General features: G+C 41.6%; 1 protein-coding gene across 1 annotated transcript in view; it reads left to right on the top strand.

Moving 5' to 3' along the window:
- Nucleotides 1-23,514, top strand: part of STK39 (serine/threonine kinase 39) — a 647,523-nt gene that overhangs the window by 77,368 nt on the left and 546,641 nt on the right. Inside the window, exon 2 of the mRNA XM_082260316.1 lies at nucleotides 12,037-12,149. Within this exon, the coding sequence (XP_082116442.1) occupies nucleotides 12,037-12,149 (113 nt within the window). The remainder of the gene's footprint in view (nucleotides 1-12,036; nucleotides 12,150-23,514) is intronic.

Below are 23,514 nucleotides of genomic sequence, written 5' to 3'. Positions count from 1 at the left end.
ATTGCTCTCTGCATGTTCTTGTAATGGTTACACCTATAGTCTCATTACTTGTCCTGGTGTCACAGAACAGAAAGCACAGAGGATCTTTCTAATGGGGTATGAAACCCAACTAAAGTTCTAATTCCCTCTCCCCAAAATCATTAGTTTGGAGTTGGATATTAAAGTTTATTTTAATTTAAAAAGGTAGCAATTTTTACCTGCCAGGCCTATTTGAGACCGGTACAGAGTTTATGTCCCCTGGCACACCTACCTAGGCACACAAAGACCTGACAGTATAATCCAGAAGAAGACATGAGCGGGGTGAGGGCATAGTGAAGGTATACATATGACAAGGGCCTTTGGACATATGCATGCTGACATCCCATAAGTATTGAGACACCTGCCTAAATATTTCCTAAACATATTCCCAACTGCATGTCAGACAACTCCATTTATGAAGATATTGCTACTATATTTTCTGTACTTGCTACTTACATCCAACACGCTTTGCTGAAAAGAATGTGATAGAGACATAAGCAACTTGGAACACTCAAGCTGCTTAGGAGGGCTAGCATACACTATATTGTCAAAAGTATTGGGACACCTTCCTTTACACACACATGAACTTTAATGGCATACCAGTCTTAGTCTGTAGGGTTCAATATTGAGTTTGCCTACCCTTTGCAGATATAACAGCTTTAACTCTTCTGGAAAGGCTGGCCACAAGGTTTAGGAGTGTGTTTATGGGAATGTTTGACCATTCTTCCAGAAGCTTTGTGAGGTTAGGCACTAATGTTGGTCAAGAAGGCCTGGCTTGCAGTCTCCACTCTAATTCATCCCAAATGTGTTCTAGTGGGTTGAGGTCAGGACTCTGTGCAGGCCATTCAAGTTCCTACACCACAAACTCGCTCATCCATGTCCTTATGGACCAGAGTTGAAGCTGTTAAAGCTGCAATGGGTGGGCCAACTCAATATTGAGCCCTACGGAATAAGACAGGGATGCCATTAAAGTTCATGTGTGTGTAAAGGCAGACGCCCCAATACTTTTGACAATATTGTGAATGCTGGCACTCCTCGGCAGCTTGAGCGTTCCAAGTTGCTTATGACTCTATCACATTCTTTTCAGGAAAATGTGTTGGATGTAAGTAGCAAGTACAGAAAATATAGTAGCATTATCTTCATGAATGGAGTTGTCTGGCATGCAGTGGGGAATATGTTTAGGAAATGTAGTGATCTCTTCTCTTTTCCCTGATGGTAATTCCATCTAATTAGAAAGACGTTCCATTACTTACTGCTGGCAAAAACTGTACTGGCTTTGTGAACAGCTTTTGTTCTTGGCCTGGATGCTGAATTAATAAAGTAGAATTGTGTTTAGCTAAGGAGTGTCAGAAAATCTGAAGACTCAACTTTGGAGGTGACAGCATTACCCTGTCCGATAATCTCTGGTAATAACAGGATTGCCTGTCGTCTTCTTTTTTTTATTTTAAATGTAACATTTCCTATAATAGGACTGTTATAAATGTTTACACTGAAATAAAACATCTCTGGGTGTAGAAGAGCAGATGTTAAATTGGACCTGAACTGAAAAAGTCAAAATTTTGCTATGTTATTAGGAATATTTAGTTATACCCTGAGAAATTTACCTTTATGTCTCAAATTCCTCCTGAATAAATAGCAGTGCATGTCCTGGTATCTTGTTGTGCCTAGGCACTCTTGTGCACTACAGCCACAGAGCTCTGAATCTGTAAGATCTGAATCACTGCTTTATCTGATTGCTAGTTTCATGAAAGGTTGGAGTGGGATGTCACTATTGTGCAGTTTCCATCTCCCTCCATCTGCTTTAGTCATCCTTTAAATTTGTGCTTTCCTCATCTCTACTGCTCAAGCCCACCACTACGTCAAAGTACCCCATTGTCAGTGGGTCCTACACTATCCGTAAAAAGAAGGATGAATCCAACCTCTCACCATTGGAGATACTTACTCCTTACTGGGAGAGATTTGCACATATCTCCCAGTAAGGAGTAAGTATCTCCAATGGTGAGAGGTTGGATTCATCCTTCTTTTTATGGATAGTGTAGGACCCACTGACAATGGGGTACTTTGTCGTAGTGGTGGGCTTGAGCACGATATGGCCATATGGTGGGACCAAATCCCCATTTTTGCCTTTATATTTGATAGTCATTTCTTTTGCATGTGTGCGCTATTCTCTGTAAATATGCATGTCGCTTGGCTGCACCAGCTTTAGAAATGCATGTTCAGGGTGTGCCCCCCCAGCTCTTTGTTTCTCATCTCTACTGCTGCTTCCTAAATATTTCCCCACCAGTCATCAGATCAGCAGAGATCAGGTGTGGAGTTATGACCTGAGGAAGCAAAGCTCTGCTCCTCTACCAATATGGCCGACCCCACACAAAGATACAAGGCATGGTAAGTCCGTGATGGGGAAGATATCTGCTTCAGTGAGCTTTCAGGCAATACTTATGACTAAGGGAAAGAAATAAGTGCGCTCTACCAATACAAATTATTATATGTGAGTATCAATTCACAAAACACAAAAATTAATATGCACAAAAATATATATCAAAATGTGACAAGTATTATTGTGACCATTGAATCTCAACCAGCCTAATTGCTGAGAACAGATTAAGTGCAATAGTCTCTCAAAATAATATTAAACATAGTGGTCTCTTCACAAGAAGTGCTAAAAAAATGTGATACACAGTGAAGTAACTATTTATATAAGTGCCAAGATGTCCCAAGAGAAAGGTCCTCTCAGACACATATCCGATAGTTCCTTCTAAACACACTTTGAACGTGAATCCCAGTGAAAAAAGGAATAAGAAAAAATCCAAAAAAATATTCAATCTTCACCCAAGGACAGGTTAGGACATACACTGTAGGTGGCTCCTTACCAATTTGGCACCAATTATGGGCAAGAAAATTGATCCATAAGCCCAGATCCTCACAGTGGATAATCCCCTCATCTCCGTGTTCAACTCGTGCTTGTGAATAAATAAATGAACTGGCTCCTCACCAACTCAAAAAATAGGATGGGCTCGAATATATGCACTCCATATCAATGCTGTATCTTGGCCTAGGCCAACAAGGCCCAGGCCTAGGGCAGCACTTTGTGGGGGGGGGGGGGGGACATTCGGACAGACCCCAGGCCGCCGACCACACTTAATACAACTGGCCCGACGGCCGTCAATGCTAATAAGTGTGACACTGCTTCCTAGTGCTTCGCCTACCCTCCACCGCCCCCAGGTATGGCAGGCATCATGTTAATAATATAATTTCATTTCTAGGTCATACTCCTAAGCTAGGCAGCAAGAAACGGATTCTATGAGCAGGTGTGTCTGGGGTCATGTGGATAGAATGGCCCCTAAAGGCGTGCCTAGTGAAAGCTTTCACTGCCTAGCTACTCCTGAAGAGGGCGCACATAACCCATTAGTGAAGAAACCTTCCAGAGCTGCGTCTGTCAGAGGACGTAAGAGAAAATATAATTTCATTTCTTTAAACATCCTTGTCCTTGAACGAGCATACTGAATTGCATCATATACAATTAACACTTTTAATTGTATACGATTTCAATAATATTTTGGACTTACTCAACCTCATATGTGCTATCATAATATGTCACTGGATTAGTAAGATTACTCCAATCTTCTAAAGATATTTGGATTTGTGTTTGCTACCACTGATTATTTCACTTATTTGTATAATGACTCTGGACTTCCTAATCATTATACAAATACGTGAAATAATCCTATGATTACAATCAGTGACAGCAAACACAAGTCCAAATATCTGGAAAGAAATTCGTAATCTTACTAATCCAGTGACATAAGGCTGCACTGATGGGCACTGATATGCTGCACTGATGGGCGCTAATAGGCTGCACTGATGGGCACTAATATGCTGCTCAGATGACCACTGATGAGGCAGCAATGGTGGGTACTGATAACCTGCACTGATGGGCACTAATGAGGCTGAACTTATGGGAACTGATGAGGCTTCCCCCGTGGGCTCTGATAGACTGTGGTTGTGGTCTGTGGTTTACAGATGACCGGGCGGGTCATAAACAGGAAGGGGTGTGCCCTTTACAGGAAGGGGTGGGTCGTATTTAAATTAGGGGGTGCACAAGTTTAGTCAGGCCTAGGGCAGCACAAAACCTAAATACACCACTGCTCCGTATACTCCCTAGGATGTTGTTCCCATAGATGTTTCCACAGAGATAGCACTGAAACGTTCAGTCCTATGCCAAACTCCAGACCGGACTCCACTCTTTGGGAAATTATCCCTCACATAGGAGGTATCCAAAAAAGAGAGGAATGGACTGATAGTGCATTATCTTAGGTAAAACCAGAGGTTATTAAAGAAAGCACACTTACATACAGAGAAGAAAAAACTGAAACATATGATGATCTTCAAGCCGGCGTGGCCAACTGCAGTGCGGATCGTGCTAATTTAGTGATGGCGCGGCTCTCCTGGTCCTACACGTTTCCCCCGAATGGGCTTCCGCTGGTAGTGGAGATGGCGCGCGCCATCACTCTGCGCTTTAAATATCCTACGTGGTAAAAGGCTTCCGGCGGTCCTGTGTCCGCAAAACCGGAAGTGACGTGGCTTCCGGTAGTCCTGTGTCAACAAACTGGAAGTGACGCAATGCAAATTACTTCCTGGATCGCCTAATGTTTACAAACAAACACGTATGAATCCTTATTTGAACAGGGCCATAAAGAGACACAGAAGTACATTATGGCCATATGGAAAGATACCGTGGCATAAACAGGGAAGATTATGAAACGTATATAGGCTTTCCCTTACATCAATCTCACTGTTCTTTCCTGCTTATTGAATTTGCATAAAAACTTATCAATTGCATACAAAGTCGTATACACTTAAACAAATACTACAAAAACACATGTCGGAGACCTCTAGTTCCCTAATGCCCATTGTATAAAAGAAGACCAAAAAAAAGGTCATCAAAAAGGATTTATGTTAAAATTAACTGGTTTTAATTGGGGCATGGACTGGAAGCCTTTTACCATTACAATGAATGGAACATATTTCCAGCTGACATTACCACCCCAAACAACAATGGTAAATACATTACATCATTAAAACATGGTTAAAAAGAAAAAACATTGTTTAAAAAATTATTATAAATAAAATAAAAAGAGAGAAAAGGAAGAGAATTCTGACAGAATTAACATATAAAGATAAACACCCGAACAGACTAAACCTTTCTCTCCCTTCAATTTTCAACTGTTATTGATATGGGCATTAATATCCCATTTGATATTTAGGCCCAATGGCCTATAACTCCTCAGATTGTATATCCACTGAGTTTCCTTAATTGATATACTCCGCTTCATATTACTGCCTCTCCAGTGTGGGGTATACTTTTCAATGGCGATAACATGTAACTTAACTGGGTTCCTATTTTGGAACTTAGCAAAATGTAGGGACAGGCTATGGCCTACAAAGCCTTTTCTTATGTTAGTAAGCTGTACCTTCAATTTAATAGCTAGAGTTCTGATGGTTCTCCCTACATATTGGACCCCACAACTGCACGTAAGGAGATACACAACTCCTTTGGTATGGCATGTAATAAAGTCCTTGATTTTATATTCTTTCTTGGTGACTGACGATATGAAAGTTTGTGTTCTCATAGTTTTGGCTTCGGTTCATACCTTACAATTTTTACAAGGGAGAAAACCCTTCATATTCCCAAACAACACGGGCACCACGGGCTTGTCGATTGGGTTTGGGGCGACCATATCCTTTAGATTTCTTGCTCTTTTAAAAATGACTTTTGGTTTGTTATGGCGGGTGGGGCCCAAGGTTTTGTCACTCTTTAAAATGTCCCAATGTTTCCGAAAAATATGATTAATCCATTTGAATTGGTTGGAAAAAGTAGTAACAAATGCGTATTCAAGTTTGGATTCAACTCTTTTACTTCTCCCTCCCTCTTTTGGTATTGTCAAATCCTGCTGCTTCTGTTTTGTATATCCTGGTCCAGGGTCTGTGCTTCATATCCTTTCTCTATAAACATTTCTTTAAGAGTTCCTGCTTGACTAAGAAAATCAGAATTTTCTGTGCAGTTACAGGGGATTTGTCTCAATTGTCCTTTAGGTACCGCCCTTAACCACATAGGGTGGTGACACCTGTTCAAAGAAATGAACCCATTTTTATCTGTTGGTTTAAAATGGGTTTTAGTAGAGAAGCTCAAACCCTGTCTATAGATAACTAAATCCAGGAAATTAATGGCTGAGTGACTGTATTGATAGGACAAACGAATGCCCCAATCATTAGTTAAGCTGTTTCATAAAGTTGTTTAAAGACTCCACGTCACCCTTCCACAAGAACAGGATATCGTCAATATATCTCCTCCAGAAGTACAGCTCCTTCTCTCTGTTTGAGAAGATGTTTCTATCCTCCCAGAGCGCCATAAAGAGGTTGGCGAGGCTGGGAGCGAATTTTGCTCCCATAGCCACGCCGGTTTTCTACAAATAAAAGCGATTACCATAGAACAAATAATTATGTTCCATCCTGAATTGTAACAATTCAAGGATGAACATTTTCTGTTTAAGAGGAATCTCAAAATTTGAATCCAAGAAAATACTTGCCGCTTCATATCCCATATTGTGGGGAATAATGGTATATAGAGACTTACTTTACTTGCCACTTAAAGACTTGAGAAGACTGGTAGTCCTGCAAGTCTCTAAAGAACCTTTTCCTCTTTTTGATTTTTTGTTCCTCCTCTTCCATTGCGAGGATTTCTCTCAGTTCGTGGTTATGGATCTTATACTCTTCCTCTTGTACTAAGGGCAATAATTTTTCTTTAATTTCAAGGATCTCTTTATTTAATCTAACCACTTTCTTCTTTTTTCTCTCATCTAAGAGATTCAGCAGGCTCAAGCCTGCTCCATTAAAAAACTGGAACCAGTCAAGGAGTTCAAAGTCTCCTTGATCTGGACTCACATTCCATCTGAGGCTCCTGGGGACCATCTTCTCTAATGTGTATTTTTCTAAGAAGGCCATCCCAGGTGGCATGTATTTCAGCCACCATCACATTTTTTAGCCTCATGAAAGTTCCTCTTAGGTCAGATGTTTCAGACCTGGTTTTATCAAAAACCTCTTCAATTTCTATCCTTCGGGAACTATGATATTCAAAGACATCCATAATAAATGGTTGGCTGCTACCCGTGAGTTCAAAAGGTGCAAAATATAAAAAATATATGGGTGTGCTAACCAGTGAAAAGTGGCTGCACTTAGACTCTAAGAATAAGGAATAAGGGAAAGAAATACGTGTGCTCTACCAATACAAAATATTATATGTATCAATTCACAAAACACAAAAATTAATATACACAAAAATATTTATCAAAATGGTGCAAAATTGGTAAGGAGCCACCTACAGTGTAAGTCCTAACCTGTCTTTGGGTGAAGATTGAATATTTTTTTGGGGATTTTTCCTTATTCCTTTTTTCACTGGGATTCACTTCCAAATTGTGTTTAGAAGGAACTTTCGGATATGTGTCTGAGAGGACCTTTCTCTTGGGATATCTTGGCACTTATATGAATAGTTCCTGCACTGTGTATCACGTTTTTTTAGCACTTATTGTGAAGAGACTACTTTGTTTATTATTATTTTGAGAGACTATTGCACTTAATCTTTTCTCAGCAATTAGGCTGGTTGAGATTCAATGGTCACAATGATACTTGTCACATTTTGATATATATTTTTGTGTATATTTATTTTGTGTTTTGTGAATTGATACTCACATATAATATTTTTTATTGGTAGAGCGCACTTATTTCTTTCCCTTATTCCTTACTCTCTAGTTCTTAGAGTCTCAGTGCAGCCACCTTTCACTGGTTAGCGCACCCATATACTTTTTAATACTTATGACTAGTTCTTGGTCCTCTGCCTGCCTTTTTTGTGCAAAAATTTCCGAGCTCTCTCTAAAAACCAAGTGATATGGGTAATGGTTGGTTTAAATAATTCAACACTTAACTTACGGATAAGCTAGCAAATTTTAAATATATGGAGCCAATGTTTCACCTTCTACCTACCACTGGACCTTCACTATCGTGTCTTGGAGCTCTAACAATCTACCACCAAAGGAGCAGGGACATATAAAGAAGTCTCATACCAGCTGTGCTGTCCTTCTCCTGGCCACCCTTCCTCTCCGGTCTCTTTCCCTCCAGTATCTTTTTTTTTTTTTTCCTACCCCTGTTAATAGATCAAATGAAATACTTTAAGGTTAACCTCAGTTTGACTTACATCAAACGAATGCTGAAACGCGTTGTGTGGTACTAGACGTGACCACGCTCTACGGCCGTTCTGTTTGCTTTCGGATTTTATAATTACCGCTGCAGCTTCCATTGTGTAATGCTTCATTTTAACTTCAACCGTGTAAGTACACTTGTCTTTTTTAATATAAACTTATACAAACAGTATTATGCTATGAGTTTTCTATATTTGCATGTATGTATCTTCGGAGAGTGACAGCCTAACCAGAACAATGCGGGGACTTGCACCATCCATATGGGGGTTGTTTGTGATATATCCCTGAGGTCTGTTTGGCTTTTCCATTGATTTGGAGGCCAACTTGTTCTGGTAAGCAGCCATTCTCTCATTGGTGTTGATCCACGGAATATTCTTGGGAAGCTGGAGTTCTTTTTTCTTGCATGTCTTCATGGACTTTTTGAGGTATTTTCAGTTTTATGTCACTGAATGTGATTTGTTTTCAACTATATGGTTTGATTCACCCATTGTTTTTGACTAGCGCAACACCTTTCGCCTATGACTTAGATTTCCCCTTTATTACGTTTCTTGGGTCAATCCAAAATGTGTTGGTTTATTTTACTTTCACTTTCAATGCTAATGGTAAACTGGACAAATAGAGGGTGAACCACCATAACAGTGGCACAGACAGCAATACAACCTGGTAGGAGTTCTAATCCCTCTCTACTCTGCCCAAAAGCAAAGAAAAAGTTCTGCCTTTAGTTATAATTTAAAGTATAAATAAAGGTCAAAACTTTTTTTTTTAGTTTTGGATAGAGTGGAGAAGGATTAGAACACCTGTCAGTTTAATTGCCATCTGTGCCCCCCTTGGGTATATTCACTCATTCTATATTATTCTCTTATTGCATATCCCCAGTGTCAACTCTTTTATCTGTAGCACCCTACTAGGTAGGTGCTAGTGAGAAAGTATAGTTTTGAGCTCTATCCGCTTACCAGAAGAGCTGCAGTTAAATCTATATTGTTCTCTGCCTACCAGAGAGAAGGATCTGTTAGGTCTGCTCGGGATGCAATTCATTCAGTCTAGAGAGTGTTTCACACTGGTCCAATAGGGAGGCATTTTGGACAGAGGGAGGAAACCTGACGAATGAGTGCACAGACTTTTGATACAGCCCTGGTGATTTGGCAGAGGAAAAGTGCCTCGGTGCATGTTGGGATACCGTATAAAAGCCAGGAGCACATGTGCTTGGGGCTGGACTGAGAGTAGAGACACTGGAGGATCTGTCTCTGCAGTAAAGTGAGTACAGAAACTCAAGGGACCTGACCTGAATTGGGCCACCTCTGCTCCTAGGATAGTCAGTGGAAAGGGATGCTAGAGAGAGTGTCCGGAAGATAATTTATTGTCCAGCAAGTCGTCTTGACAGAGAGTAAAGAGAGCAAGAGACTTAACCCCATCTACATTTGTGGCAGTGTGGATTAAGGCTCCATGTACACGGGACGCTGGAAATGGCCGTTTAGGAGCTGATGGGCGTTTTTTTCAGAAGCTCCTGAACCCATCTACATTTTATCTTATCTGTCCATGTACACCAGGTCGTTTACAGTCATTTGCAGGCAGTTGCGTTCAGGGACTTTTTTTAGAACGCAATTATTTGCGTTCGAACGTGTGTTTCCCGGCGTTTCAAACGCACAAACGCGTCCGAACGCGTCTGAACGCGTCCGAACGCGATGATCCGCGTTTAGCGTTCGCGTTTTTCCATTTTAAAGGGGAATAATTTTTTTTGACCTCTAGGAACGGTTCTGAACGCAAACGCCCGCAAACGCTGCTAAACGCCCGCTAAACGCGGGTACAAACGCTACCGAACGGACGTTTCAAACGTCCTAAAAATTCCAGCATTCAAAGGGACTTTTAACAATGTCCCGTGTACATGGAGCCTAACAGCCTGGCTGTCCCTAATTGCCAAGAAAGTCCTGAAGATAGAAGTCCTCAACTAATGTGAATAGTTCAGTTGGAGTATCCCAATATTCCATTCTCCTATCCCAAACACAAATAAAAAAAACAACATCCCTAGACTGTTCATTTGTGTTACGAGTCATCAGGAGTAAGGAGGGACCCAGGGACTTTATCCAAGGGTAACTGTGTGCTGGTAACCAGGGAAGCCTGTTAACCACTTTACCACCGGAGGATTTTCCTGCTAAAAGACCAGGGGATTTTTTGCGATTTTTTACTGCGTGACTTTAACGGACAATTGCGCGGTCGTGCGACGCTGTACCTAAACAAATTTCACTTCCTTTTTTTCCCACAAACAGAGCTTTCTTTTGGTGGTATTTGATCACCTGTGCAATTTTTTGATCACGCGCTATAAACAAAAAAAGAGCGTAATTTTTGCAAAAACAACAATATTTTTCGCTTTTTTTTATATGAAATTCCCCCCAAAAAAAATGTAAAAATCAAAATTTTTTAACATTTTCGGCCAATTTGTTTTACGCTACCTATGTTTGGTAAAAAAAATCGCAAAAAGCGTATTTTGATTGGTTTGCGCAAAAGTTATCGCGTTTACTAACAAAGGGAAAGATTTTTGTCATTTTTGGTGTTTTTTTTTTTAACGAGTAATGGCGACGATCTGCGATTTTTTTTGCGGTACTGCGACATTGCGGCGGACAGATCGGACCCTTGACTGACATTTTTGACACTTTTGGGGGTACCAGTGACATTACTGCAGTAATCAGTGCTATATATATGCACTATTACTGCAAAAATGACACTGGCAGGGAAGGGGTTAACAGTATTGGACAGGGAGGGGTTAAGTGTGTCCTAGGGGCGTGATTCTAACTGTGCAGGGACAGGTCTACTAGTGTTAAAACAAAGATCAACAGTTCTACATAGTAGAACTGTCTGATCTTCACTTTTACACAGGGGAGAATGACAGGCGGCTTGTTTACATAAGCCGCTCTGTCTTTCTCCCGCTGTACCGGCGATCGTAGTGTGACCGGCGGACATCGGGTCCGCTAGTCACACTCCCGCACTCCTCCGTGAACGAGCCTCAGCGGGCGCGCGCCTCAGCGGGCGCGCGCCCACCCGCTATTGGCTCTAGAAGGAGTGACAGGCGAGCGACGTAGACCTACGTCACTCTGCCTGGCCGGGGCCGACTGCCGCAGTAAATATACTGTGCGCAGTCGGCAACCGGTTAACATATTACGCAGCAGTTCCTGCGGGGACAGTGCTACACATTCCTTCCCAAGTTTAGCAACTGGTATTTTTTTTTGTACAATTCCAGTCCTGCCGTGGATTTCCCCATGTTGCTAGACTGTTAAAATCAGCATCAGCATCATCCCGGTCCTATTAGGTACCCTTATGACTTTAAAAGATGTCAATATCTGGTTTTACTTAACATATAGATAGCTAAGCACAGACCAGCTCAAAGAAAAATATAAGGATCTTAGCAAATGTATTTATATAAAATGGCAGATCACAAATACGCAGGCGAACTACGTGGACTAAGATTTTTGTTGTTTTTTGTGCAATCAAAACATGGAGTTGAGCTGGCAATCTTACTAGTATGCCCTCCAACATATCGCGTTGATTTCTCCACTTTGATTTCAGGTTTTTAACACAGAGATTCCTGTTTCAGGATTTTTTATTTTCAGTTATCCAATGATCCAGTCCCATATCCCTATTCCTCACCAGTGAAGAACCTGTTTTTGGAAATCCATTATAGCAGTCTCCAGATTATTCCCTCCATTTGCTGTGCTTGTATTTTTTGTGAAAAAGTTCTCTGTAATTTTATTCACTCTTGATTAATTTGTTTCAGGAAGCGGCGCCACAGCAGTGGTCCAGGCAGCGCTATGCAAACCCAGACAAGAGAGAGTGGCCATAAAGAGAATAAACTTAGAGAAATGCCAAACCAGCATGGATGAGTTGCTAGTAAGTACAGTGTGTTGTTTTTGGACTTATCAGCATTATCACAGCAGCTATCTCTACTTGCTGTCAGCAGAAAATAATTTAATGTTCAAACTTGTTTTAGCTTTTCAGATTCTCAACAAATACTGATAAATCATTCCTGAGCTTTTTATTTTTCTGATCATTGGTATATGAATCATTGGGGTTGATTTACTCAAGGCAAATGGACTGTGCACTTTGCAAGTACAGTTGCTCCAGAGTTTAGTACATGAGGAAGAACTCTGTTGACTTCCATCATTCAATCATGTGTAAGCAAAAATTCTTTGTAAAGTGAAGTTTTACCTCATTTACTAAACTCTGGAGCAACTAAACTTGCAAAAGTCCACAGTCTACTTGCCTTTAGTAAAGTAATCCCATTCTGTTGCCTATGATTAGGAATGCCTTTTCATTGAGTACAGAGTTGGCTTTGTCACTGTAATATTTTTTTTTTGATGCAGTTTGATTATGTTTTGTGAAAGCTTCGCATATTATATGTTTTTTTTTTTTTTTGCCTTATTGGCGGTTTTTGATCTATCAATCTATCAAGGAGCACAACCATCCGTTCTGCTAAATAACTCCTGAAAATAATATTGTCATATGTCTATACAACCAATTAGTATTATGTTTTTTTTTTTTATCATTCCCGCTGCTTTAAAGAAGGAAAAGGCAGCTTGCATATCATGATATCTTGTGCACTAGTCTAAATGCCTATATAATTATAATAATGAATATTAAGTTGTGTTTAAAGTGTAAATTCAGGAAAAAACAAACACTAATGCCTCGTTTCCACTGAGTGGTACGGTACGGTTCGGTTCAGTACGGTACGGCGCGGAACGGTACACCTTGCATTTCCACTGCCAATAGTACCCTTTCATGATAGGCGTGGTGTAACAGGAAAGCTGTGATAGACGATTCTCTGTCAACCAATCAAAGTTCTGCAGAGTGTAGCTCTACCCTGATGGTACGGTACTAATGTGCTTGGTACCCCAACGAAAGGGTCCCAAAAAAGTGGTATGGTACGGTTCGGAATTAGGGTACCATTCACAATGGAAACGACAAAAATAGCGTACCGTACCAAACCGAACCGTACCGTACCGCTCAGTGGAAACGAGCCATAAGGCTCCAGTCACAGGAGTTCAGTCAGGACATCAAAGTTGCATGACAAGTCATTCCCCATGTTTTCCAATGATAAACATTCATATATTCATATATGTGTGACCTAAAGTTACAGCAACTTCAAAGTAGTTCATGCACTACTTTGGTTTGACTTTCATATAACTTGAGGGCCAAAGACTTCAATGTTAACCCTCAGAAGTTGCATGAAAGTCATAACTGAAAGTTGTTAAACAAAGCAACTTGTGTGCAACAGTTGTCCATTATCACTGGTCAAAGCCAAAGTCGAATCCAAGTTTCACTCATCCAAAGTTGCGTCAAAGTTGCACTCCAAAGTCATCTTTGCAGTTGTACAAGTGTGATTGGAGCCTAAACCTGTTCTCTGCCAGATTCTAAACCTAATCTGTCTAACCCTGTAAAGCACAAATCGCTGTATTTATTACGTATTCTGTAGCCAATCCGGTCTGGTTTACAGCGGCAGAAGCTCTGTGCAGGAGAGGACTGACAATAGCTGTGAAATGGCTGGGAAGTGATGTCACCCATAGTCTTACTACGGGGCTTCCGTTGTCGGCTGCCTCTCCTGCACACTCCCATACACTGAAGCCACCGCTGACAGCTGATGCCGGGACCTGACTGGATCGGCTGCAGAATAGGTAAGTATAGCGATTTTTTTTCTTTACAGGGTTAGATAATTTAGGTTTAAAATCTGGCATAGAGCAGGTTTAGCATTAGATTTTGCCTGAACTTACACTTTTTAAATAGTTCAGACAAACCAACCAAGTATGAAATTTTGATTTTGGAGGACAAAAGAGGAAAACTGTAACAGACTTACATTCCAAGAGTTTGGAGATGTCTAGATATTATAGGTAAGGCAGATGGCATTGGGTGGAGGGGATGGAAGATAGCTACTTGGTAAGAAATGGTTAGGAAGCAGAGTGAATAGGGAAGGCAAGATTGGAAATGTTGGTTTTCAGGATCTCTTTAACTGTATGGAAAGTCTGAGCCAGTTGTACAATGTACTTAAAGCAGTAGAAAAGTCATTACGAAAAAAAAAGTCCGCAGTCCCCCTGCAGGGTAATATCTTAATCACACTATGAGAGACTTACCTTAAAGCGGAGTTCCACCCATTTTTAATAGGTTGGAATACATAGCTGTATGTAATCCCCTTTAAAATGGCTTTTACCAATGGAAACTTTTTTTTTTTTGCTAGTAAATACCTTAATTTTGGCTTTATTCCTCCTCTCCTCACTTCCTGGTCCGATCGGCGATGACGTCATTCGGCGATCCGCAGTGTCTGCTGGGATGTATTCTACTTGCAGTAGCTGTATCTGTACTGAGCCGTGCCTGCCCCCCCTCCGCCCCGCCTCCTCTCATTGAATTGCATTGTATGAATGTATTAAGGCTGTTCTCTGCCCAGCCTCCGCCCCGCCTCCTCTCATTGAGTTGTATTGAGAGGAGGCGGGGCGGAGGCTGGGCAGAGAACAGCCTTAATACATTCATACAATGCAATTCAATGAGAGGAGGCGGGGCGGAGGCGGGGCAGGCACGGCTCAGTACAGATACAGCTACTGCAAGTAGAATACATCCCAGCAGACACTGCGGATCGCCGAATGACGTCATCGCCGATCGGACCAGGAAGTGAGGAGAGGAGGAATAAAGCCAAAATTAAGGTATTTACTAGCAAAAAAAAAAAAAAAAAGTTTCCATTGGTAAAAGCCATTTTAAAGGGGATTACAAAGATCTAAAGTTCCAAAAATGGGTGGAACTCCACTTTAAAATGAAGGCCTCCCAGATGATAGACAATCTCCGAGCATGCACCAGATCTGTCACTGTTCGGGAGACTGCAATCAAACTTTCTCCTAGATGGTATTATACCCCATCCGCATTTATGCTGTCTTTCACAATTCCTCACCACTATGCTTTCCGGGCTGTCCTACTCGAGGCACACTATATCATATGATCTAGTCATGTGAGGTGTTACAACCATTGTGGCGTAGGGTTACTGAGACATACTTTCAGGATTTTGGATAGTCTACTTCAGTTTACATCGTATAAGTGTTTGTTATTTAATTCTATTCCTGGTGGCACACGCCAGGAGGGATTGCCTTAAACCCACTATGAGGTTAATTTACTAAAGGCAAATTGTCTGTGCACCTTGTTAATTCGATTGCACTCTACAAAGTGCTCCAGAGCTTATTAAGTGAGGGGAAGCTCTGTTAACTTCCATCATCCAATCATGCAAGCAAAAATGCTGTTTTTTTCATTTGTCTTGCATGTGATTGGGTATTTTTTTGCAAAGGAAATATATGCCTCATTTACAAAGTTCTGGGGCAACTGCACTTGCAAAGTGCACAGTTACATACGGCTAGTCTGGTTGAAAAAAGAAAACCATTTCATCTAGTTCAATCAATAAAAGGGAAAAAAACAAAACAAAATACAATCTATTTCCTTTAATTAAATGAACCCCTATATGCGTTACAACAATTTGGGTGATAGCCCTATAATGAAAGTCCACTGTTTTACCATTTACTCTTATTATTGCATCTCTTTGATGCCAAATAGAATGCTTGGAAAACATCCCACTACTCTTTTTTTGTCATAACTATTATTGTGTCAGTATTTCCATGTATTGAGCCACCTATTTCATGCTTTTTGTCCTCGATATATGACATGCTTTTCTCTCACCTTCTCTCACATTTATATTGTTCTATTGTTCTGTTAAGATATGGCCATATGGCTGTTATTTGCATATGGAATTGATTGTTTTTCCTGAAAGCTTCTTATTTTCTTTTGTAACATTTTTGTATGACTTGGACTCTTTGGATCACTTGTACTATTTGTCATTCATTATTAAAAAATAATTTGTAAGCAAAAATCGAAGACCTCTAGCGGTGCGATGACAGGGCTTCCATCTTAACCCGGTCTTTCTTCTGGGTTTGCAGGCTCCCACCATTTGAATGGACGAGCCACAATGACATCACTCCTGCGCAGCGGGAGTCAAAGGCTGTAGCACCGTGCTCTGAAGGAATGGCATGAGTATGCCGGTCCTTCAAATCGCATGCCCCGAGGACGTCATCGGCTGCCAAATAAGCTAATATCTCCTAAATGGTGCACGTTTAGGAGGAATTAATTTTACCTACAGCTAAGCTTTATTATGTGCTTACCTGTAGGTAAAAGTCACAAAGCGAAGTTAACTTTAACCACTTTAAACAGGGAAGAAAATTTACAAAGAGGATGATATCAGTTCTAATGTGAAAATATTAAAGCTGCACAGCTGTGGCCAAAAGTTTTGAGAATTACACAAATATTAATTTTCACAAAGTCTGCTGCCCCAGTTTTTATAATGGCAATTTGCATATATTCCAGAATGTTATGAAGAGTGTTCAGATGAATTGCAATTAATTGCAAAGTTGCTATTTGCCATTAAAACTAACTTCTACAGTTTTCTACAGTTAATTCAGCTGCGGGTTTGGGGCACCATCAGTGCAGAGCCTGTCAGGAATGGCAGCAGGCAGGTGTGAGTACATCTGCACGCACAGTGAGGCGAAGACTTATGAAGGATGGCCTGGTGTCAAGAAGGGCAACAAAAAAGCCACTTCTCTCCAGGAAAAACATCAGGGACAGACTGATTTTCTGCAAAAGATACAGGGATTGGACTGCTAAGGACTGGGGTAAAGTCATTTTCTCTGATGAATCCCCTTTCTGATTGTTTTGGGGCATCTGGAAAAAACCTTGTCCGGAGTAGAAAAGATGAGCGCTACCATCAGTCCTGTGTCATGCCAACAGTAAAGCATCCTGAGACCATTCATGTGTGGGGTTGCTTCTCAGCCAAGGGAGTGGGCTCACTCACAATTTTGCACATGAATACAGAACACAGCCATTAATAAAGAATAGTGCAAAAACATCCTCCGAGAGCAACTTCTCCCAACCATCCAATAACTGTTTCGTGATGGACAATGCCTTTTCAATCATGATTGAGCACCAATTTTGGGTCCATGGCTAGTAAACTCCCCAGACCTTAATCCTATTGAGAACTTGTGGTCATTCCTCAAGAGGTGGGTGAACAAACCCCCCCCCCCCCCACACACAAATTTTGACAAACTCTGAGCATTGATTATGCAAGAATGGGCTGCCATCAGTCAGGATGTGGCCCACAAGTTGATTGACAGCATGCCAGGGGGAATTGCAGTGGTCTTGAAAAAGAAGGATCAACACTGCAAATATTGACTGTTTGCAAAAACTTAATGTAATTGTCAATAAAAGTTTTTGACAGTGGGGAACAGCTGCAGCATTGGAGCAAAGCTGTAGCCATCTAGGTTTATGTTTGGGTTTTTTACCCGCACTTCTCTTTTAATGTCTATTTACTCTTGTGTGGCCACTCTCATGCAGAATGTAATCTAGTCTAGAAAAATTCTCAAATGCAAATAAAAATTTTACATATGTGTTACTTCTAAACACTGCCGTCATTTAACGTTATGTAGTGGAGAAGGTAGGCATGGACACATCAGCTCCTTAAAGTGTAAAAAAGAGACACTTTCAGGGGCGGTTAGCTGCTTTTTCATTACAAAGAAAGTAAAGAACTAATTGTTATATTTAGTGTTGTGCCAGTTCCCCATTTTAAATAGTTTTTCTGCTTTTTAAAATTAGTCTGTAGGGTTTTTCTTTTTGAGTAACCTTGTTTTGTAAGCTGAAGACTCACTTCTCTAATACTTGTTTATCAATTGTAACTTTTCAAATGAAGACGGAAAAATATAAATCCACAGGTGAGTGTCTGCTGTCATTGCTTACACTTTAAAGAGGTTGTAAACCCTTGGAAGAAAAAAAAAAAAAAAAGAAACCTTTAAGGCAATGGCATAATGAGCTGCTGCGCATCACATACTAGCTCAATATGAAATACTTACCTTAGAATGAAGCTCTTCCAGCATAGCCCACTCACCGCTGAGATGGCTGACATCTTCCCTGGTGTTTCTTCCGGGTTGTAAGTGGCCAGAGCTGCGATGATGCTACGCGCGGGAGCTGCTGTTTTTTATGGCACAGGCTCTGAATGTCCCGCACAGTAGAGCACATGCGCCAATGACGTCACTGACTGCATGCACTCTGAATATCTCCTAAACTGTGCAAGTTTAGGAGATATTCACAGTACCTACAGGTAAGCCTTATTAAAGGCTTACCTGTAGGTACAAGTGGTGTAACAGAGTTTACGCATAAATTAACTTCATGTGCAACAAAGCAAAGTCGTGCAGTTCATTTCCTTTCTAAAGTAGCCACAGCTGCCTGAAAAGCCTTCCCCCTGCCATCATGCTGCAAAGTGGGATGTCTCTGTGGGTAAGCAGCAACCTCTCTGCAAAGATCAAACACACTGCCCCTGTTCAGTCACAGCCAGAGGCTAACAATCAGCTGTGATTTAACTGCACCTTGTGAAGCTTGTCGCCTAAAAGAAGCTCCTTTTTGCATATCAACCTTTGCGCGTTGTGGTTTGCCACGATTGCCGTGAGGCCAAACCGCATCTCGTTTTATGTGCAATTGAAAAGTACCTGAACATACATTTTGCTTTTGCATTGTGATTTAAAAACGCAGGCAGAATTGCACCGATTCTGCCAAAGATTTCAAAACGCCAAATGTGAACGAAGCCTAAAAAAAAAAAGTCCTCTCTGGCCCATCTTCCCAGCCATGGCCCTGTGATTCTTATGGGGTTATAAACTCTAGCCGGTCTGCTGGAAATTGCTCACTCATAAAAAATTAGAAGACAAGCTCTGATAATCCACCAAGATGGTTGCCTCCATAGGGACTCAATGAGGGGTATTTACTAAAGCTGGAGAGTGCACAATTTGATGCAGCTCTGCACAGAAGCCAATCAGCTTTCAGTTTTTTTTGTCAACACATTGAACAAGCTAAAGTTAGAAGGCGATTGACTTCCATGCACAGTTGCACCAGATTCCGAGTGCTCCAGTTTTAGTAAATCTTCCCCAGCGTGAAACAAGACATGGCGGTAAGTCAGTATTGGAGAATAGATAAGCTGTAGGGAACATGCAGGCAGTGCAGGTAAGGACTCCTTTGCCCTCTGTTTGCTTTTCTTTTTTTTTTTTTTAGGCACATTTCCATACCACAGGTTCTCTTTTCACAGCCACGTTTTGGTGATATTTACTGTTGCGGGGTCAGACAAGTTTGGATATGTTGACAGCAGTGTTTAGATTACTCAGCTTCCTTCTGTGAAAAGTTGTTAAATAAGTAATAATGCACTTTATAGGACTTAAAGGCAGGTCCCCCGCTCCTGATTCAATTACACTGTGAGAGGCAATCCGCAGGTGGTAGCGCGAAGCAAAAGACGCTATACCGGAGGAGATTAATCATTTATTACTCCCAATTCATTTCACTTAGACAAGTTTATTCTTGCATGGCTGATTGCAGGTCAACAGTTTTAATACATGGTAAAGAAAATGGTTTTCACTAAACGGAACTGCTAAAGGGGAATTAACAAGTAGGATGTAGGAGAAATAATTAGGTATTAGCCATTAGGAAATTCTTAAGAGTGACCATTACATTGACCTTCAATAGCCATTTATAAAAGCATTAAGTAAAGAAAAAAAAAAAGTTTAAAGAGCTCCACCAACAATTAAAAGACTGGAAAAACATAAGTTATCCGGTGAGGAGATCTGAACCTGTTCTACATTTCTCCAAATTAAAGTGTCGCATTTTAAGTAAAATCCCCTCTAGGAAAAAAATAAACGATTCTCTTAAAGCAGTTGTATACTCATTAAAAAATAAAAACAAACCCTGCAGGACAAAGGCATAATGAGCTAGTATGCATCGCATACTAGCTCATTATGAAATACTTACCTTAGAACGAAGCCCTGGCACGGTCGTCTGGGCAACGCTGAGGGAGCTGACATGCTCCCTCTGTGTCTCTAGTGGTTTGGCGGCTCCGGCGCATGCGTGCGGGAGTTTCACTTTCCGGCAAGATCCGGCAAGGAGCTCTGAAGGTCCCCTGAACCTTCAGAGCGCAAGCGCCGTAGACGTCAGTGGCTGCATGCTGGTTGAATATCTCCTAAACCGTGTAGGTTTAGGAGATATTAATTGTACCTACAGGTAAGCCTTATTTTAGGCTTACCTGTAGGTAAAAGTCAAATAGCGGAGTATACTACCACTTTAAGTAGCCACTTGCCAACCACCTCACTTAGAAGTATGATGGCAAAGCCGCCTCCCTGTGATGAATCATGTATGTCATACATGATCAAGCACTTCTGGGTAGTGGGTGCGTGCAAGCATGCCCGTCCGCTACCCCTGCTGTGCTGTGATTAGATTAGTGAGTGCCGGCGAATGATTGACTGCCGGCACCCACTGATCGACTACATCATTCAGGGAAGGGAACTCTGTGCTGTAAACAACACAGAGCTCCGAATACTGACTGGGGATGGTGCTGTTTTTTTATTCCCTGTGAAGCAGGGAAAAAACAACAAGATCACTTAGTAAAAGCATTGCTTAACACACACAGTAAACATTGTTAGGCACACGTTGAACCCCTTGATTGCCCCTAGATGTTAACTCCTTCCCAGCCAGTGTGATAGTATAGTGACAGTGTATAGTATTAGCCGGGGCTGGCCCAAGACATTGTGCTGACTGGAACCAAGAATGAAATGCTGCCCCCGCCCCCCCCCCCACCAAAAAAAAAAAAAATAACACCCAACAAAAGGCCCCCACATCCATCATTTTATATAAATAAAAAATATTACATACAGTGGTGATCGGAAGTTTGGGCACCCCAGGTAAAAATTTGTATTAATGTGCATAAAGAAGCCCAAGGAAAGATGGAAAAATCTCCAAAAGGCATCAAATTACAGATTAGACATTCTTACAATATGTCAACAAAAGTTAGATTTTATTTCCATCATTTACACTTTCAAAATAACAGAAAACAAAAAAAATGACGTCTGCAAAAGTTTGGGCACCATTGATTTTTGAAAAAACTTATACCGTTGCTTAATGCTGTATAAGCAACGTTAAGAAATGTTAATCAGCCATTAGCAGCGTCAGACCTTTTTACAGCTTGACGCTGCAGCTCCAGAACGCACTGGTCCTGGGTTTTTTTTGCAGCTCAAAAACGTCAATGCCACTTGGAGCTCCTAAAAGCCCTGTGTGTGCATGAGGCCATAGAATAACATGGAGGGGCGTTTTTAAGCTGCAAAAAAAAAACATCTGACGTTCCTAACAGCAGCTGCAAAAACGCCCTCTGTGCATGGGGCCTTGCATATACCCAGTGACGGGACTGGCCTCAGGTGATACCCAGCAATGATACAAACCCTCCTACATAAGTGTACAACTGTTTATCTGCAGTCTTCTTCTCTACATCCTTTTTAAACTCCATAATTCATAAACCTTGTCTGAGAGTTCAGAAAAAAGTGAGCGGAGAGCTAAAGTTACACTCTGCAGAGCTCAATAAGGAGAGATCAAAGAGCTGATTGGAGAGAGGGGACAACCCCCCCCCCCTTTCACACAGCACACAGGAACAGAGCTGAGGATGTCAATCAGCTGGAGATAACTGGTATACCCCGTTACCATTTTTCTCTTGGTGTCAGTAAAACTTTTCAGAAGTGATTAGATGGAGGCAAGTACACAGAGGGATATGCTTTGTTCATATTTCATGTCTGAGATTTACAATCATTTTAAGGTAAATTAGCATTTAGCTAGTAGTAGCAGTTGAATTGTTTGGCTTTGCTTAAAGCTGAACTCCAGGAAAATTTAAAAACTCCTCCTTGCAGTGGGGTTGCCCCCGTGCTGCAAATGTTAAAGTGGATTTTTACCCCCCTATTTTTTTTAAACCCCCTACTTACCTGGTGGTGAGTTTTACACTCTTCGGGTTCTCAACCAACGGATCCAGAATTGTCCAGTGGGGACAGACAATTTGGAAAAGAATGAATAAATAAATAGTGCTATTAATGCAGAAGACTGGTGGAAGAGTAGAGAGGAGGGATTATGTTTTAGAAGACGAAGATCTGATTTAAATGCTGGTTTATGTCTAGAGCAGCGGTTGCAAACCAGTGGTCCGTGGAACAAGAAAAATGTGGTTGTTCCCAGGGGTTCTGCCGCAAATCAACATTATGTTAGATGTATACCGCCCAATGTTGTTTCCAGTGTTGTTCTCAATGCACTCTGACAGTCAGTACCGTCAGTGAGCATTGATGCTCGATGCATTCTCTGTAGTTCTGGCTCCTGTTACCTCAGAGGGAGGTGCCGGGAGTAGTGCAGAGAGTGGGAGGTGAAGAAGGAGTGGACTTCCACTGGCAGCCCTGATCACAGACTGTGGGAGGGAGCACAGAGATGGATAAGGAGGCGAGATCCAATGATGAGTATGTGTGGCAGCAGTGTGATGCAGAGTGTCGGGGAAGGGGGGACAGGGAGCCAGAGCATTGTGTTTAGAAGGCAGCAGTGTGATCCAGGGGGAGGGGGCAGAGAGCTGGAGCTTTGTGTGTGTAAGGCAGCAGTGTGATTCAGAGGGAAGGGGCAGAGAGCTGGAACATTGTGTGTATAAGGCAGCAGTGTGATCCAGGGGGAGGGGGGCAGAGAGCCGGGGCATTGTGTGTATAAGACAGCAGTGTGATCCAAAGGGAGGGGGCAGAGAGCTGGAGCATTGTGTGTATAAGACAGCAGTGTGATCCAGAGGGAGGGGGCAGAGAGCTGGAGCATTGTGTGTATAAGTCTCTTAAAATTAACTCAATATTTGCACAAGAAATGTTGCACTGGACACTTGCTTTTATATATATTTTTGGTTACTGGACACTTATTTATTTCTATATTGGACAATTTATTCTATTAATTGTACTCAGATCACGTATTTATTGGTCACTGGTTTTTACTAAGAATATTTATTTATACCACTAGATTTACATACACACTGTTTTCAGCGCTGTGCTAATTTATGTACTCCTATTGTGTGTATAAGGCAGCAGTGTGATCCAGGAGGAGGGGGGCAGAGAGTCAGGACATTGTGTGTATAAGGCAGCAGTGTGATCCAGAGGGAGGAGGGCAGAGAGCCGGGGCGGGGCATTGTGTGTATAAGGCAGCAGTGTGATTCAGGGGGAGGGGGCAGAGAACTGGAGCATTGTATGTATAAGGCAGCAGTGGGATCCAGAGGGAGGGGGTCAAAGAGCCGGGGCATTGTGTGTATAAGGCAGCAGTGTGATCCAGGGGGAGTGGGGCAGAGAACTGGAGCATTGTGTGTATGAGGCAGCAGTGTGATCCA

The sequence above is a fragment of the Pelophylax lessonae genome, assembly GCF_965119305.1.
Source record: "Pelophylax lessonae genome assembly, chromosome: 6".
Lineage (NCBI taxonomy): Eukaryota > Metazoa > Chordata > Amphibia > Anura > Ranidae > Pelophylax > Pelophylax lessonae.
Note: the sequence above shows the minus strand (reverse complement) of the source record. Positions and strands in the feature narration are given on the sequence as shown.